This window comes from Saccopteryx leptura, chromosome 10 (genome assembly GCF_036850995.1).
Source record: "Saccopteryx leptura isolate mSacLep1 chromosome 10, mSacLep1_pri_phased_curated, whole genome shotgun sequence".
NCBI classification, from domain to species: domain Eukaryota; kingdom Metazoa; phylum Chordata; class Mammalia; order Chiroptera; family Emballonuridae; genus Saccopteryx; species Saccopteryx leptura.
Genome location: NC_089512.1, coordinates 33638897 through 33654921, shown reverse-complemented (window position 1 = coordinate 33654921; position 16025 = coordinate 33638897). Strand labels below are relative to the sequence as shown.

General features: G+C 39.8%; 1 protein-coding gene across 8 annotated transcripts in view; it reads right to left on the bottom strand.

Annotated features, from left to right (window-relative positions):
* Positions 1-616: 616 nt before the first annotated feature.
* The window catches only part of ANKRD28 (ankyrin repeat domain 28), a 176459-nt gene continuing 161050 nt past the window's right edge, over positions 617-16025 (bottom strand). For all 8 annotated transcript variants that reach the window (XM_066351829.1, XM_066351828.1, XM_066351831.1 and 5 more), the window contains 7 exons: positions 11391-11478; positions 11221-11304; positions 10475-10620; positions 9742-9824; positions 9216-9298; positions 7926-8017; positions 617-958 (listed from right to left, as the gene is read on the bottom strand). In XM_066351829.1, coding sequence (XP_066207926.1) covers positions 672-958; positions 7926-8017; positions 9216-9298; positions 9742-9824; positions 10475-10620; positions 11221-11304; positions 11391-11478 — 863 coding nt within the window. In that variant the 3' untranslated portion in view covers positions 617-671. The remainder of the gene's footprint in view (positions 959-7925; positions 8018-9215; positions 9299-9741; positions 9825-10474; positions 10621-11220; positions 11305-11390; positions 11479-16025) is intronic.

Below are 16025 nucleotides of genomic sequence, written 5' to 3'. Positions count from 1 at the left end.
TTAATTTTTTTATGTAAAAGAAAAAATGTAAAAATACATCTGCTTTCTCTCATGGTTTATACAGGATTCGAAGGCTTTCAGATGTTTTCTTAAAAAAAAAGATCAACATTTAAAACCAAATCTCAGCTTCATTGTCAGAAATATTAAAGTTTGGTTTAGATAACGTTTCCTTTCGCCTACTCCGGCTTCCACAATATGGCATTCTACTAAAAAACCCTTAAATTATTTGGTCCTTTGGCAATTTGCTGTGCACATAATGCCTACCAAACTTTTATTGCCCGTAAATTTAGTTGTAGTTCTACTGATAACATTTAAATCTAATGTCCTTATCTCTTCTTTTATAAGAGTGTTGCTTGTGTAAGCAGATTAGGGTGCACAGTGTCCCAAATTATTCCTGGCACTGCAAAACCAAATTAAACAATTCCACAAAGCAATCTGACAAAGTGTTTTCCTCTGGTCAAGTCAATTTCAAGACTCTAGAAGTTCCTTTTGCAAAACTTGCCTTTAAAATTCTTCTTCCTAATGTCATCATATTTCTTATATTCGTTCACTCTGCGATCTTTCCTCTTAGGTTGAATTTGTACGTGAATAAGAAAGTGTCTTTTTCCTGAAAAAGCACAGTTTGAAGTGTTAGTGTCAGAACTCTCTCCTTAGACCTCTGGCTCAACCTCTTAGTAGGTCTCTGAGTCGGAGTCATTGAGCTCGTCCACGTCGGTGTACAAGTACTCCTGTTCCCCGCCAATGTTGTTGAAACTGCAATAGGAGCTAGGTTCATTCCTCATGATGGGCAAGGCTTCAAAGCTGACTGTTTTTGAGGTGTTGGTGTAACGATTAATGGCATTGAATGTCAGGGATGATAAAGGGCTACTTGATGAGACAGGCATCATGGTGGCCAAAATGAGCGCTAGGCAATCAGCCACATCCTTATTGGGAGCACAGGCCAAAGCTGGGGTATAGCCTAGAATTAAAGATAAAATTTAAAAAAATTAAACATCCTGAGACTCATTTCACTAATATAAGGAAATAAACCTAAAGGTCTTCATCTTTAGATATATTTTCAATTACTTGCCTTATTGGTTTAATTAAAATGATTCAGAAATAATAAGCAGAAAAAGAGAAAATTCATAGAAATCTAGGCTAGGAGACCTTACAGAGTACATTATGGAAGAGGAAACCGAGGCCCAGAGATGGATGATTTCCCCAAGATCTCACCACTTATCCACATCCATCTGAATTCACAGGAGATACTGGGATAGAATGAGAAAAAAAGTTGCATCATCTTCCTTTAGAATGGTGGAAAACTCTTACATTAATTTTAAGCTATGTAAGTAAGTGCTTATTACATGCTGAGAAATCTAAATGAGACAGATTCATGAATATGGCTCTGAGCAGACGCTCAAAAGAGATGTGTTGAATGGAGCAGGTGCTCGGACATGTTGAATGAGTGACACTTTATTGTCCTTAACTTTTCTTTTAGGGTCACAATCCACTGAAGAAAAATGAGTAGATAAACTAAACAGGTGAATTTTTATAATTCAAAATAAATATTTTCTTTGTAACTGTTCCTTTCTTTGGCAGAAGAAACTGACCTTAGCCCTAAGGCACCACAACTGAATAAAAAACACTTGGCACTTTGGTTGGTGGAAGGTGCGGTTCTGAGGATCGAGCAAGAGAGATCTGGTGAGCACACCATGTGATGCCAAGTTCAGGTTATCCCACATGGAACTCAACAGCAAATGTCTTCAAGTTTGAGAGCACAGCTTCATTTGCTGTTGCACATCTAGACACAATTTTCCCTATTACTATGTGTACTCATACTCATGTTTTAGCCTTCATACACATATATGTATATGTTTTTAAGTCACATTTTTTTTAATTGGCTGATTTACCACAAAACAAACATTCATGTGACCCCACCCAGATCAAAAAAGAGAACATTATCAGCATACCAGAAGTTCACTTGTCCCCTCCCTAATCACTATCCCCTTTCTCATCCACAAAGGTAACCACTATCCTGACTCATGGTATCATTTCTGTGCTTTCCTTTCTACTTGTATTCATAACCACCATAGTTATAGTTTTGACTTTTTTAAACCAAATATAAATGGAATCATCCAGTGTATATTACTTTATGTCTGGCCTCTTTTGTTTACCATTATGCCTGGGAGATTTTCCATGATGTTGCATGTTGCTGTAGTCAGTTTGTTTTGTTGTATATGCCATTGTGTGATTATACCATGGTTTAGCTATTCATGCTAACTATTAAGCACCTGGCTGTTTCTAGTTCTCCTATATATTTTTATCTATGCTACTAATGTAGCACTGAGAAAAAAACGGTAATATTTTCCCTTCATAATATAGCTAATGCCCCTGCAAGCTTGGCAGAGTGGCTGGAAGGTGCATATTTTAAAACTATTTGCTGGCCCTGGCTGGTTGGCTCAGTGGTGGAGCGTCGGCCTGGCGTGCGGGGGACCCGGGTTCGATTCCCGGCCAGGGTACATAGGAGAAGCGCCCATTTGCTTCTCCACCCCCCCTCCTTCCTCTCTGTCTCTCTCTTCCCCTCCCGCAGCCAAGGCTCCATTGGAGCAAAGATGGCCCGGGCGCTGGGGATGGCTCCTTGGCCTCTGCCCCAGGCGCTAGAGTGGCTCTGGTCGGGGCCGAGAGACGCCCCGGAGGGGCAGAGCATCGCCCCTGGTGGGTGTGCCGGGTGCATCCCGGTCGGGTGCATGCGGGAGTCTGTCTGACTGTCTCTCCCCGTTTCCAGCTTAAGAAAAACAAACAAACAAACAAACAAAAAAACTCTATTTGCTCAAAGTGAGCAGGAGAGTGCTTCAGTGACACTAATGCTCTTGTCTGAAGGTGCCCGCTGTCTAATGGAGCACCGTTAGACAGGCCACGGTGCCTTGGGTGAAAGCGGGGTGGGGAGAGGAGAATCTCAGCACCCTATAGACCCCTCCTCTGCACAGGGTTGCTGTCAGCAGCTAAGGGGAAAGGTAAGAGGAGCAAACTGCTTGAGGATAAGGGTCTATTCCCATACAAGGATAATGTATTTTGCTTCCTCCAGAAAAATCCATGGAAATATCGGTTAACTTCATTATTAAAGTGAATGAGGCACAGGATGTATTGGGCCTTTCTCTCATCTCTATGCAGACTACAGAGCCTAATTAATCAGCAGCAACTGTTGTTATTTGAGCAATTTATAACTGAATCATTAATTTGAAATTTAGAACTGATTATAAAATCAGATCAGTATTTACTGACTTGTCAACTTTAGACCATAATTGCTATTTCATACTGCAAAATGTGTTAGAAGACAGCCAGGTCATAGGTGACCTTCATTATCATCTATTATGTTACCCCTTTCTTTATAATACATAAAATCTTAAAAATGATCAGTAGAGACTTTCACATCAGGTATTGATTCAGAGCCTCACAGTGTGGTCAAATATCCCATACAGGTTACCATGTTAATTTTAGGCTTCCTGTTTTAATCTATACAGTTGCTTTATTCAGAATGTAATTTATTGAAAATGAAAGTTTCTTTTAAAGCTAGGCGAGCCTGAACTTTTCTTAGTGGGGGGTATTAACCACGTATACAGCTTTCATAACTACACATACTTATGATTACCAAGTATCGGTGTCCAACCTAGCTCTTGCTTTGGGCTCCAGATACATTTACCCAATTTCCCACTTTGAGTTTCCACTACTTTTCTCAAGTCCCTAAATGAACCTAGCTCTCCCTTCCACATTCCTGTCTCAGACCAGGACACCTCCCTCCACACAGCTCTCCAAGCCAGGTGGTATGTGACTTCTTTCTTCCCTCACTAAAGCCCCAATGAGTCCCGTCATAAGATCTTTAGAAACATCTACCTTTTTTTGTCTCCAATGCCTCTACCTTAATTCTGGCTACCATCTTCTCTCACCTCTGTTAGCTTTTTCCAAGTCTAATCTTGCACCACTCAGACTAAGTGCTATCTTCCTATTACCACCTGATCGAAGAAACCCTGGCATAACTCACTATTTACAATGTTCTGTGTTTTATCTCTAAGTATGCTAATCTCTCTGATTAAAAAGTTCTCTCTCAACTTTTTACTTGTCCTTTGGATTTTGACTTAGAAATCACTTTTTGGAGGATGCTTTCGTTGAACCTACAAAAAAAGAGTGCAGGTTTTAAGCACTCTCTCACGTGCTCTAATAGCAGTCTAGATTTATTAAGTGCACTTTAGCACTACTGATACGGATCTCCATGTATGGAACGGGACTATCTTATTCTACATTGTATCTTTAGAACTTAGAGTAGTGCTTGGCACAGTCCCTCATCCAACCAGTATTCAGAGTCTCCACTAGATCTTTTAAGCATGTAGAATGTGTCAGTGAACGACACTGGCAGAGATTTCCTGCCCTCATGGGGCTTATGTTCATTCTAATGGTGGAGACACATAATTGACATAAAAACAAACTATATACAGTATGTTAGAATAACAATTTTCAACCTTTTTTATCTCACGGCATGCGTAAATGAATTACTAAATTTCTGTGGCACATCAAAAAGTATTATTTTTTGCCAATTTGAAAAAAAAATAGAAAAGATATAATTTTGACTCATTCACACCGGACAGCTATTGTTATGTTGTTGGCTACTATCATTTTTTAATTTGACAATCTAAAGGAAAAAAGGTCGTGTCTCTGACTAAATAGTAAGGTATTGCATTTTTTAAAAGTTCTTGCGGCACACCAGTTGAAAACTGCTGTTAGAAGATAAGCTCATGGGAAAAGAAAAAGGAAAAAGTGGAGCAGTTCCCAAGGACCGAGAATGCCCCGGGAGAGGGAAGCAGCAGGCTATCGTATGAACAGGGTACAGGCTTCACTGAGGAGATGACAGCTGAGCTAAGACTTGAAACAGGTGAAGGAGTCAGTCAAAGGCTGCTTAGGAACGGAGTGTCCCAGGCAGAGAAGGAGACAGAACAAGGACCACGCCATATGCACCCCGCGGTGTGAAGGGGCTGGCATGGCAGGATGAGAAAAGGACGAGCAGAGATGAGAGCAGACAGGTAACAGGGCAGAAAGCCAATTACATAGGGCCTTATGGAGCATAGAGCAGGGGTCCCCAAACTTTTTACACAGGCGGCCAGTTCACTGTCCCTCAGACCATTGGAGGGCCAGACTATAAAAAAAACTATGAACAAATCCCTATGCACACTGCACATATCTTATTTTAAAGTAAAAAAACAGGAACAAATACAATATTTAAAAAAAAGAACAAGTAAATTTAAATCAACAAACTGACCAGTATTTCAATGAGAACTATGCTCCTCTCACTGACCACCAATGAAAGAGGTGCCCCTTCCGGAAGTGTGGCGGGGGCCGGATAAATGGCCTCAGGGGGGCACATGCGGCCTGCGCCGGCCATAGTTTGGGGATCCCTGGCATAGAGGATTATAAGAACTGAGATTCAGAGAACTAGTATCATCTCACGATTTTTAAAAGGACCCAGGCCAGGGTGGCAGGAGTAGAGGAGAAGAGAGTGGCGATACCGTGCAGGTGGGTCAGTAGCATGTGCTGATGGACTGTATACTGGGTGTGAGACAGAGGAGTTAAGGACAACTCTGTTTTTTTTTGTTTTTTGTTTTTTTTTTTGTATTTTTTCTGAAGCTGGAAACGGGGAGAGACAGTCAGACAGACTCCCGCGTGCCCCCGACCGGGATCCACCCGGCACGCCCACCAGGGGTGAAGCTCTGCCCACCAGGGGGCGATGCTCTGCCCCTCCGGGGCGTCGCTCTGCTGCGACCAGAGCCACTCTAGCGCCTGGGGCAGAGGCCAAGGAGCCATCCCCAGCGCCCGGGCCATCTTTGCTCCAATGGAGCCTTGGCTGCGGGAGGGGAAGAGAGAGACAGAGAGGAAAGCGCGGCGGAGGGGTGGAGAAGCAAATGGGCGCTTCTCCTGTGTGCCCTGGCCGGGAATCGAACCCGGGACTCCTGCACGCCAGGCCGACACTCTACCGCTGAGCCAACCGGCCAGGGCTAACTCCGTGTTTTTGTCCTGAGCAATTATAAGAATTGGAAGTCATCAACTGTGATTAGGATGACTGTGGGGACAACAGGCTTGGCAGGGGGAGGAGAGAAAAGGGCTAGCAGTTCAGTTCGGGACAGGAGAAGTGTGAGTTGTTTAGTAGACATCCATGTAGTACTGTCAGTTAGGCTGCTAGACCTATGAATATGTAGATTATGAGAAGTGTGGGCTGGAGAGATAAACTTAGGACTTTTCAGCACAGGTAGTGTTTAGAGCCGAGGGACTGGATGAGATCACCTAGGAGTGAGTGTAGAGAAGTAAAGCAAAAAAAAACCTAGGATGAGTCTGAGAGCCCTCCAAAGTTAAAACGTTGCACAGAAGAGGGAGAAATCTTGCAAAATAAATGAAGAGTAATTAGTAACATAGGAGGAAACCAAGGAAGTCCAGAGTTCTGAAAAACAAGTGAAGAAAGTTTATCAAAGAGAAAAACTACACCTGAAACTTATACTGTGTTGCATATCAATTATACCTCAACTTATTTTCAAAAGAAAATAAACAGAAAAAAAGAATTAGTCAGGGTACTATAGTCACATCAGATATTTACTAGGATTCTCCCTCTTATCCTGCACTAAAGTGATCTGCACCAACTTACCCCAGGAGCAGTGGTCAGCATAAAGGAGAATATGAAGATTATTTGGGGAAATATTGGGCACTTGCTATAGAAAATTGCAATTTTCACATTCCCAATTACTCCCTTATTCATGCATATTTTAAACTCCATGTTAAAACCCTCATTCCTTTTTTTTTTTAAAGAAAAATCAGTTGTGCCAGATTCTGATGAGAACTGCAAACTGATTCTCCACACTGGGAGGTCCCTGGTGGACCCGACCTGGACAGGTCTGCAGTGGGTGTGGCCAAGGTCTGGCTGGAGGAGATGTAACAGAATGAAAGACAAGAACTGGGCAGCCGGAGAGCCAGCTCGTGAGTAATTCTGCAAAGAGGACAGAAGAACGGGGCGGTGGCTGGTAGGAGCAGCGGGATTGATGAATGACTGTTTTTTAAGATCAGAGAAATAATGTTTATATACTGATGAGAATAATCCAGGAAATTCTAATAAGAAAATCTTTATTATGGGACACAAAAGCGAAGAAATGCTGAAGTGATAGTCTCAAGCAGGCAGGAGAGGCCACAACCCAGTGCGTGAGTAGAAATACTAGCTTTAAGTAAGAACCTGCCAATTAAGGAAGGGCCTTGGATAAATATTTGTTGACAAAACAGATTCTTTAAATATTAAGATAAAAAAAGATGGTACTGCCAAATTAAAGTTGATAAACACTAATTCTGGTATGTGATGTCACTGTTTTTAGTGATATGTGAAATTCAGTTAATCCGTTAGACTTTCCTTGTCTTTATTTCCTTTGTACAAAGTTAAGTACCACTCAATATTAATTTCAGCTCTCTTCTTTGACCAATAAAAAATATCCAAGTTTATTTTACTTCAAATATGAATCATCAAAAGATAAAAGCTTCTAGTAAGACACAAGTTAAGTAAAGAAAATACAGGTGGTGGCGCAGTAGATAGAGTGTTGGCTGGGGACATGGAGCACCCAGGTTTGAAACCACAAAGTCTCTGGCTTGAGCGCGGGCTCACTAGCTTGAGCGAGGGCTCACCAGCTTGGGCGAGGGCTCGCCGGCTTGAGCGTGGAATCATAGACATGACCCCACGGTCGCTGGCTTAAGCCCAAGGTCACTCACTGACTTAAGCAAGGGGTCACTGGCTCTGGAGCCCCCAGTCAAGGCACATATGAGAAAGTAATCAATGAACAACTAAGGTGCCACAACAAAGAACTGATGCTTCTCATCTCTCTCCCCATCTGTCTCTCTCACTTAAAAAAGAAAATACAGAATCTACTTACCATTTTCATCTACCGCAAGCACACTTGCTCCTTTCCCCAAAAGTTCCTGAACCACCATTGTTAGCCCGTTTCGGGCAGCCACATGCAGAGGTCTGGGGGGAAAAATTGTACGTGTATATATATGTATGTCCATACACGTGTGCACACAAGTCAAACCTTGTTCATGTGCATAAGCTTAGTTAGCACTGGGCCACATGACCAAGTTCCTGTCTTCACTAAACCCTTCTGTTAGTTTCCTTCTAAAAGTAATAATTAAAAAGATGTTACAATTAAACTGCATTTTAAGTTGTTGTTTTAAGAAATGAGGCTGGCAAACAAGTATAATAGAACATACAATAAAACCCATATATTACAAGAGCACAAATTCCAAAAGACCTTGAAAACAGTTACAGGTCCCATGACTAATTTTTGGACACCAAGGGATCCAATTGATATGTGAATGGGAAAGAGTATCATAAGATTTTCCTCTTTACCAAGTCTCAGCATAGAAGAGCAAATGGAAATTGGGACAATGGGAATACTGATCTAAGCAGTCACCTACAGGCTGGCTGCTCACATTAAGAACTTGATTCTTGGCCCTGGCCAGTTGGCTCAGTGGTAGAGCATCGGCCTGGCGTGCAGGAGTCCCGGGTTCAATTCCCGGCCAGGGCACACAGGAGAAGCTTCTCCACCCCTCCCCCTCTCCTTCCTCTCTGTCTCTATCTTCCCCTCCCGCAGCCGAGGCTCTATTGGAGCAAAGCTGGCCTGGGCGCTGAGGATGGCTCCATGGCCTCTGCCTCAGGTGCTAGAATGGCTCTGGTCGCAACGACGCCCCAGATGGGCAGAGCATCGCCCCCTGGTGGGCATGCCAGGTGGATCCCAGTCGGGTGCATGCGGGAGTCTGTCTGACTGCCTCCCCGTTTCCAACTTCAGAAAAATACAAAAAAAAAAATAATAATAAAAGAACTTGATTCTTTCTGAAATCTATTTAGCTTACAGACACATACAAAACTTTTTACCTCATTTACTGCTAGTGTTAAATAATGTATTATGTATCCATAAAACTCACAGAATAGTATTACTTTCCTCCATAAAATTGAACTGAGAGAAAAATATTTTCAACAGTACAGTTTCAAGTTCAAAGACTTTTTCAGTAATATGCCTTTTAATTGTTATGATTACAGAAAGAAGTTTTGTCAATTATAAACACTATGACTGAGACTGATTTCCATGGACCCATGTTAGAAAACACCCATTAATCATTTTTATAATGATAGATCACAAGGTTTACACTAGACACAAAGTACTTACGTTTGCAAGGCTGCATTGGTTGCATTGATGAGGTTTCTATCTGTTATCTTTTCCAGTATTAACAAGGCACTAGTTTCATGACCCTAAAATTATAGAATATAACTCTTAAAAATTTGGGTACCACTAAGATAAATTTATACATTCAATATACTCCAACCCAAATCTATATAATATGTATAATATATCACCATACATATGCTATGAATTTTCTTGGCTAATCCCTTAAATATTTGTCCAAACATGTTGATGGAATGAGGTTAGGGGGTGAAGCCAAGAATATTTAAGATTAGAGAGATTAAAGAAAGGTGATAATTATGTTTAGGATTGTGCTCTAGAACTTAGTTGGCTTACTGGAGACTTTCATACACTATGGTACCTAACATGTCAATACTTTTTTCCAAGAAATTTATTGCAAGTGATCATTAGAGAGGTTTGATCCCTAGCTCTGTTAATTTTAGTGAAGTGGGAAAACATTCAGTGCCGCGTTGATATTAACAGTGAAAACATCCTTAACATGTGTACATACCTTGCTGCAAGCCAAATGCAGGGCGGTGTTTTTACTGTTATCTTGCAAAGTCAGATCTGCACTAGCGCTGCTAACCAGCATCTCTGGGAGGGAAAATTGCATCAATTCTTATTTTTATGAACATATACCTTAGATTACTACCAACTCACTGTAGAGAAATGAAGACACAAAGCAAAAATATACCTCTAGCAAAAACTTCAGTGCAAGAAAAATACTGTAATATAAAACATACATATTATATTAATAGTCTTACTGTTGTGGAAGTCAAAGACACTAACAGCTATTAACATTTATTTTGTGAATGCTAACTAAATTTCAAATACTGTTCTAAGTGCTCTGGATAATAATAATGTATCTAATTCTCACAACAACCCTACAAAGTAGGTACTGGTATTTTTCTCACTTTACAAATTAAAAAACTAAGTCATAAGGTCACTTAGCTGGCAGATCTAGGACTGAATGACATCAGTCACCCTGACCCTGGAGCCAGTGTTCTGCACCACTGTCTCACACTGCCTTGCTGAAGTAGACTATTCAGTAAATAAGGGCAAATAAAAACACTATGACCTTAAATAAAAATGTGGGTTGTAAGCAGGTAAAAGGTTTTAAATCTCAGGAGTGGTGGGATAACTAGAAGAAAATTTGTTGAACTAGATTCCGAATGCTTGGGAGTAAGTTCTACACAAGCAATGTACATACTCAGAATAATAAAAGCCTTAATCAGTTTCTTTACCAACTGTGTTTGTCTGTCCGTTTTCTGCAGCCATCATGAGAGGTGTTTTCCCAGAACAGTCCACAGAATTGACTTGAGCGTTATGACTGAGCAGCAGCTGTAAACATTCCACATGGTCTGTAAAGGCAGCTGCATGGAGGGAAGTTCTGCAGAGAGAATACAGAGACAGGGAACGATTTGACTAAATCTATGTCACATACTCTAAAAATATTCTTCCTTAATTTATGACAAGTAATTTTCAAGGTTTACGAATTAGGTTATAAAAGCATGCCAAGACACAAATAGGATTAGTGGGGTTTACTAATCTCTGCCACAAAAATATGTATTTCTGATACGAAAAAGCCTTAATTAATTTAATGTAATTAAGGATAAATTATAAAATTGCTAAAATGTTATATCACTAAAGAAAATTTTGAAATAAATAAACTGACCCAAATAATGCCATCTATTACAACTGTTGGACTCTCTCCCAGTGTTTATTTCCATTTATAAAAATGTTAACTTTATTAAAACAATAGTCATAGGGTAACAAACATACCTCTTAAAAAAAAGGGGAAAATATTTACATTTTATAATTTAAAAAAAAGGAAGATTGGCTAAAAATCCTAATAGAAACATCTTTTATCATGAGAACATAATTAATATTTTATAGCACTTTATACTTGCAGATATAAAAATCAACTTTTAATTAATAATGGTTTTTCCTATGAAAAGTAGAACAAGTTCCTCCACAGCTGAATCCCTACCTTCCTTTTGAGTCTGTGGCGTTCACAATGCTGACACCCAGCGCATCAATCAGCATCTCAGCAGCACCTTCATTGTCGTTGATCCTGTGGAAGGCAATGGGGGTCACTCACAGCAGCGGGGTGTTTCTTAAACAGTCAAACCAAACTTGATTCATTCTACCTTTACTTACACAGCGCAATGCAATGGACTAAAAGCATTTCCTTCCATTTTCTGGAAAACTTCCTGTTCTAAAAGAAGTTCTACACATGTCTCGTGACCTAAATAAGTAAATGAGAATCAGATATTGAAATCTCCCTGAAATAATGAAGTGCCCATATACACCCACACATCCTTACACAAGTAAGAAAAAGCTTCCCGCCTGACCAGGCGGTGGTGCAGTGGATAGAGCATCGGACTGGGATGCGGAAGGACCCAGGTTCGAGACCCCGAGGTTTCCAGCTTGAGTGCGGGCTCATCTGGTTTGAGCAAAAGCTCACCAGCTTGGACCCAAGGTCGCTGGCTCAAGCAAGGTGTTACTTGGTCTGCTGAAGGCCCGTGGTCAAGGCACTTCTGAGAAAGCAGTCAATGAACAACTAAGGTGTCGCAATGCACAACAAAAAACTAATGATTGATGCTTCTCATCTCTCTCCGTTCCTGTCTGTCTGTCCCTGTCTATCTCTCTCTCTGACTCCCTCTCTCTGTTAAAAAAAAAAAAAAAAAGAAAGAGCTTCCCATGGATTATAGTAACTAGTCTACTGAACCTGTTAACTATCACATCTTTAGGAGAACAACCTCAAGACCTGAAGTACAGTGGCTTCTTACGATAATTTTATTGGGAATTTATTATTGACACAGCAAATACTCATTTTGTCGGGGGAAAAATTAGCCTCATCTTTTTTCCATAGTGGCCAGTTAGTTATTTGATCATTATTTTTTAAAAGTCATATTTATACAGCATAACTTTCAAAATATCCACTTGTACATGATTAATTTCAAAATTTAAATATTTTCTGACCATAGTAATGAGCTAATGGTAAAACAGCAAATACGCCTGACCTGTGGTGGCGCAGTGGATAAAGTGTCAACCTGGAAACGCTGAGGTTGCCGGTTCAAAACCCTGGGCTTGCCTGGTCAAGGCACATATGGGAGTTGATGCTTCCTGCTCCTCCCCCCTTCTCTCTCTCTCTCTCCTTTCTATAATGAATAAATAAAATCTTTAAAAAAAAAAAAAAAAAACAAGAAAAAAACAAACAAACAGCAAATACTATATAAATGCCTAGAGAAGAAGTAGATATCCCGGTGTCACCACCCCGATTTATCCAGTTTTACTCTCTAGGCTGTTGTAACCACTCTTTCCTTAACTGTTCCAGAAAATTTCTAGGCATATACAACTGCATACACACAAACACATACTTTTTTATCTTTACATAAATGGGATGTTTAGTTCTGCAACTTGTTTTGTACTTAATGTTTTTATTAACTGTATACAGTATATCTTTCTATAATAGCCTACATAGAAATCTTATTCTTAAATGTTCAGAAGAACTCCATAGTATCAAAATGTATAATAAATTATTTTATCTCTATTATGGTTTTTGAGGTGATGGCTAGTTTGTTTTTTTCTGGGACTTGATCAACAATGTTATAATAAAGCATTCCAATACTTTTAAAAACCAAAACCAAGTATTATTATATAACAATTTCTTAGAAAGGATATTGTGATTTAAAGGACAAATACAGTAAGTATATTGATATCTGAAAGATATCAGACTACAGTTTTTTGTTTTGTTTGTTTTTTTTGACAGAGAGAGTCAGAGAGAGAGACAGATAGAGATAGACAGGAAGGGAAAGAGATGAGAAGCATCAGTTCTTCGTTGTGGCACCTTAGTTTTTAAACGACTGCTTTCTCATATGTGCCTTGATTGGGGGGCTCCAGCAGAGCAAGTGACCCCTTGCTCAAGCCAGTTACCTTGGGCTCCAGCCAGTGACCTTGATGTTGGGCTTCATGCCAGAGACCATGGGGTCATGTCTGTGATCCGACACTCAAGCCAGCAACCCCGCACTCACGCTGGTGAGCCCGCACTCAAGCTGGCGACCTTGGGGTTTCAAACCTGTGTCCTCCACATCCCAGACCAACACTCTATCCAAAACACTACCGCCTGGTCAGGCCAGACCACAGTTTTTAATAGCAATTTTGAAAATAGGGAAACACCCACACCTTAGATTTTCTTAACCTAATTGTCAAAGCCAGGGTTTTAGTAAAAATACCCTAATTGCTGTACTAATTACTGCAAATGAAATGTTTTTTCTTTTATTTCATTAGTCACCTGGTGTCTTATTAAAGATAAATTAGATTCTTACAGAGCCTTTTTATTTCCATGGCTTAATATTTGGTTAACATAGTAATGCTAGATTTTTTTCTATTTAAATTCCTCTAACATTCTTAAACAATAGCTCAATTTGTCTTTATCTCATAATCGTTTTTATCAGGAAAAGAAACTAAGTTTTAGGAAACCTTAGTATTCCATCTTGGGTCAGTTCCGCTTTTGGTTTGTTGTTTTTTGGTTACCACTACTGGGGATAGGGTACAGGATGCTACTGACATCAAGGTGGTATAATATAAGCCAGGGATGCTGCTCAACATCTTGCAATGCACACGACAGTCTCTTATAACAAAGAATTACCTGGACCAAAATGTCAGTAAGTGCTGAGGCTGAGAAACCCTACTTTCTCTCTCCAAATGTTAACTCATCACCAAAAGTTAACCATGGAAAGTCATCCAATATTGATTTAAGAGTCTCTTATTTTTCTGCTATACCAGTTCTCACGATGTGGTCTGGGAAAGCCTGGGGTGATATCACAAACTAGTCTTTTGTGAAACTAGCCACTAAAGAACTTGCCACTCTTCAGTAAATTATTTTTTGTTTTGGTAACTAGTTATTTTTCATAAAAATGTTATTAACATGTAATATATTTACTACTTTAAAATACATTAATATTGGGTCATCTCAAGCTGAAAATTTCATTACTTGTCTCCTAGTTTATGAAAGTGATAAAGTTGGCCTCTATGTTTCAGGGATACTCTGAGGATGCTTAACATTTCATAAATATTGAGAAATTTTTAAAAGAAATGTGAGATAATGTTAAGTGCTCTTAAGTTCTGTAATTGAATGACTACATAAACTGAAAATCTGAACCTGAATATTTAGCATGTATAACCAGTTCTCTTCTAAAACTTTGCCATCATTCCATTCCAAGTTTGAGAGAAACATTGTTTTCTGTTCTGTTGGAGTGCTTCCAATTTTCTTTCCAGCTGTACAATAATTACCAAAGTAAAACCATTTTATATATTCTATTCTCAGAATGCCAAATTATAAAATACGCTTGTGGCTATAAATATGGTATTAATTTTAGACTGTCTGTGTAGTCTCTTATTGCATATAGCCAACACATGTCTAATTTCTTCCAGTTCAATTCAGAATCATCATAATTCTACTACAGTCTGGAAATTAGACACATCTGTTATGATCTTTAAATGGAAACCAGGCAAGTAGTTCATGCAAAATTTTCTTTTTGTACACACCATGCTTAGAGAGTCTAAGCTCAGTAGTGACAGAATAGAAACTCCCCTTAGGGAAACAGTGTTCTGCATAAAACCTGGTAAGAAATGTTATAATCAATATCAACTCCCCAAGGACAGTTACAGCAGTATGTTTACAACTAAATGCTTTCAACCCGAGGAAAAATACCTTATTGTGTGGTTTTTCCAATGGTCATACCTTACTGATACATTAAAAAAATTCAAGCAATAGCCCTGGCCGGTTGGCTCAGCGGTAGAGCGTCGGCCTAGCGTGCGGAGGACCCGGGTTCGATTCCCGGCCAGGGCACACAGGAGAAGCGTCCATTTGCTTCTCCACCCCTCCGCCGCGCTTTCCTCTCTGTCTCTCTCTTCCCCTCCAGCAGCCAAGGCTCCATTGGAGCAAAAGATGGCCCGAGCGCTGGGGATGGCTCTGTGGCCTCTGCCTCAGGCGCTAGAGTAGCTCTGGTCGCAACATGGCGACGCCCAGGATGGGCAGAGCATCGCCCCCTGGTGGGCAGAGCATCGCCCCTGATGGGCGTGCCGGGTGGATCCCGGTCGGGCGCATGCGGGAGTCTGTCTGACTGTCTCTCCCTGTTTCCAGCTTCAGAAAAAAAAAAAAAAAAAAAGAAAAAAAAAAAGAAAAAAAAAAAATTCAAGCAATAAAAGTTTGCTTCAAAATAGTTTTATCTCACTGATTTCTTAAATAAACAAAATTCACATTTGTGGATATTTTCCCACTATATTACATGTTTTTGGTTTTCCTTATAATTGCGAAATGTCTTCAAGATACATTATAAAAACTAACCAAATTTCAATGGCAAAATATGGTCTATTCTTTGACTTAGGACTAATCTTTGGCCACTTCACTACACTCATTAAATACTAACTTTGGTGAGTTGAAGGGGAAAAACAAAAAATACAAACGTTTTATAGTTTTCACTGTACTGGCTAAGAATCTGAGGTAGTAAAATGAAACCGACTACACTGAACTTTGAATTAGCAATGCATTTATCTATCTATTCAAGTTTTTTATGATGCCATCAGTACTCATAATTGAAGGATGGTCAATAGAAATCATAGGACGATCCTCAGGAGACCAAAATTTCTCACAGCAAAAGAATGTTCACATGAAAATCATTAATATGAAAATCAAAATATTATATCTAGAACACACTTATGAAAACAAACTAGAATTATTTCAAGATTCAGATTTCTCCTCTTTCATCATAAATTAACATTATTTGT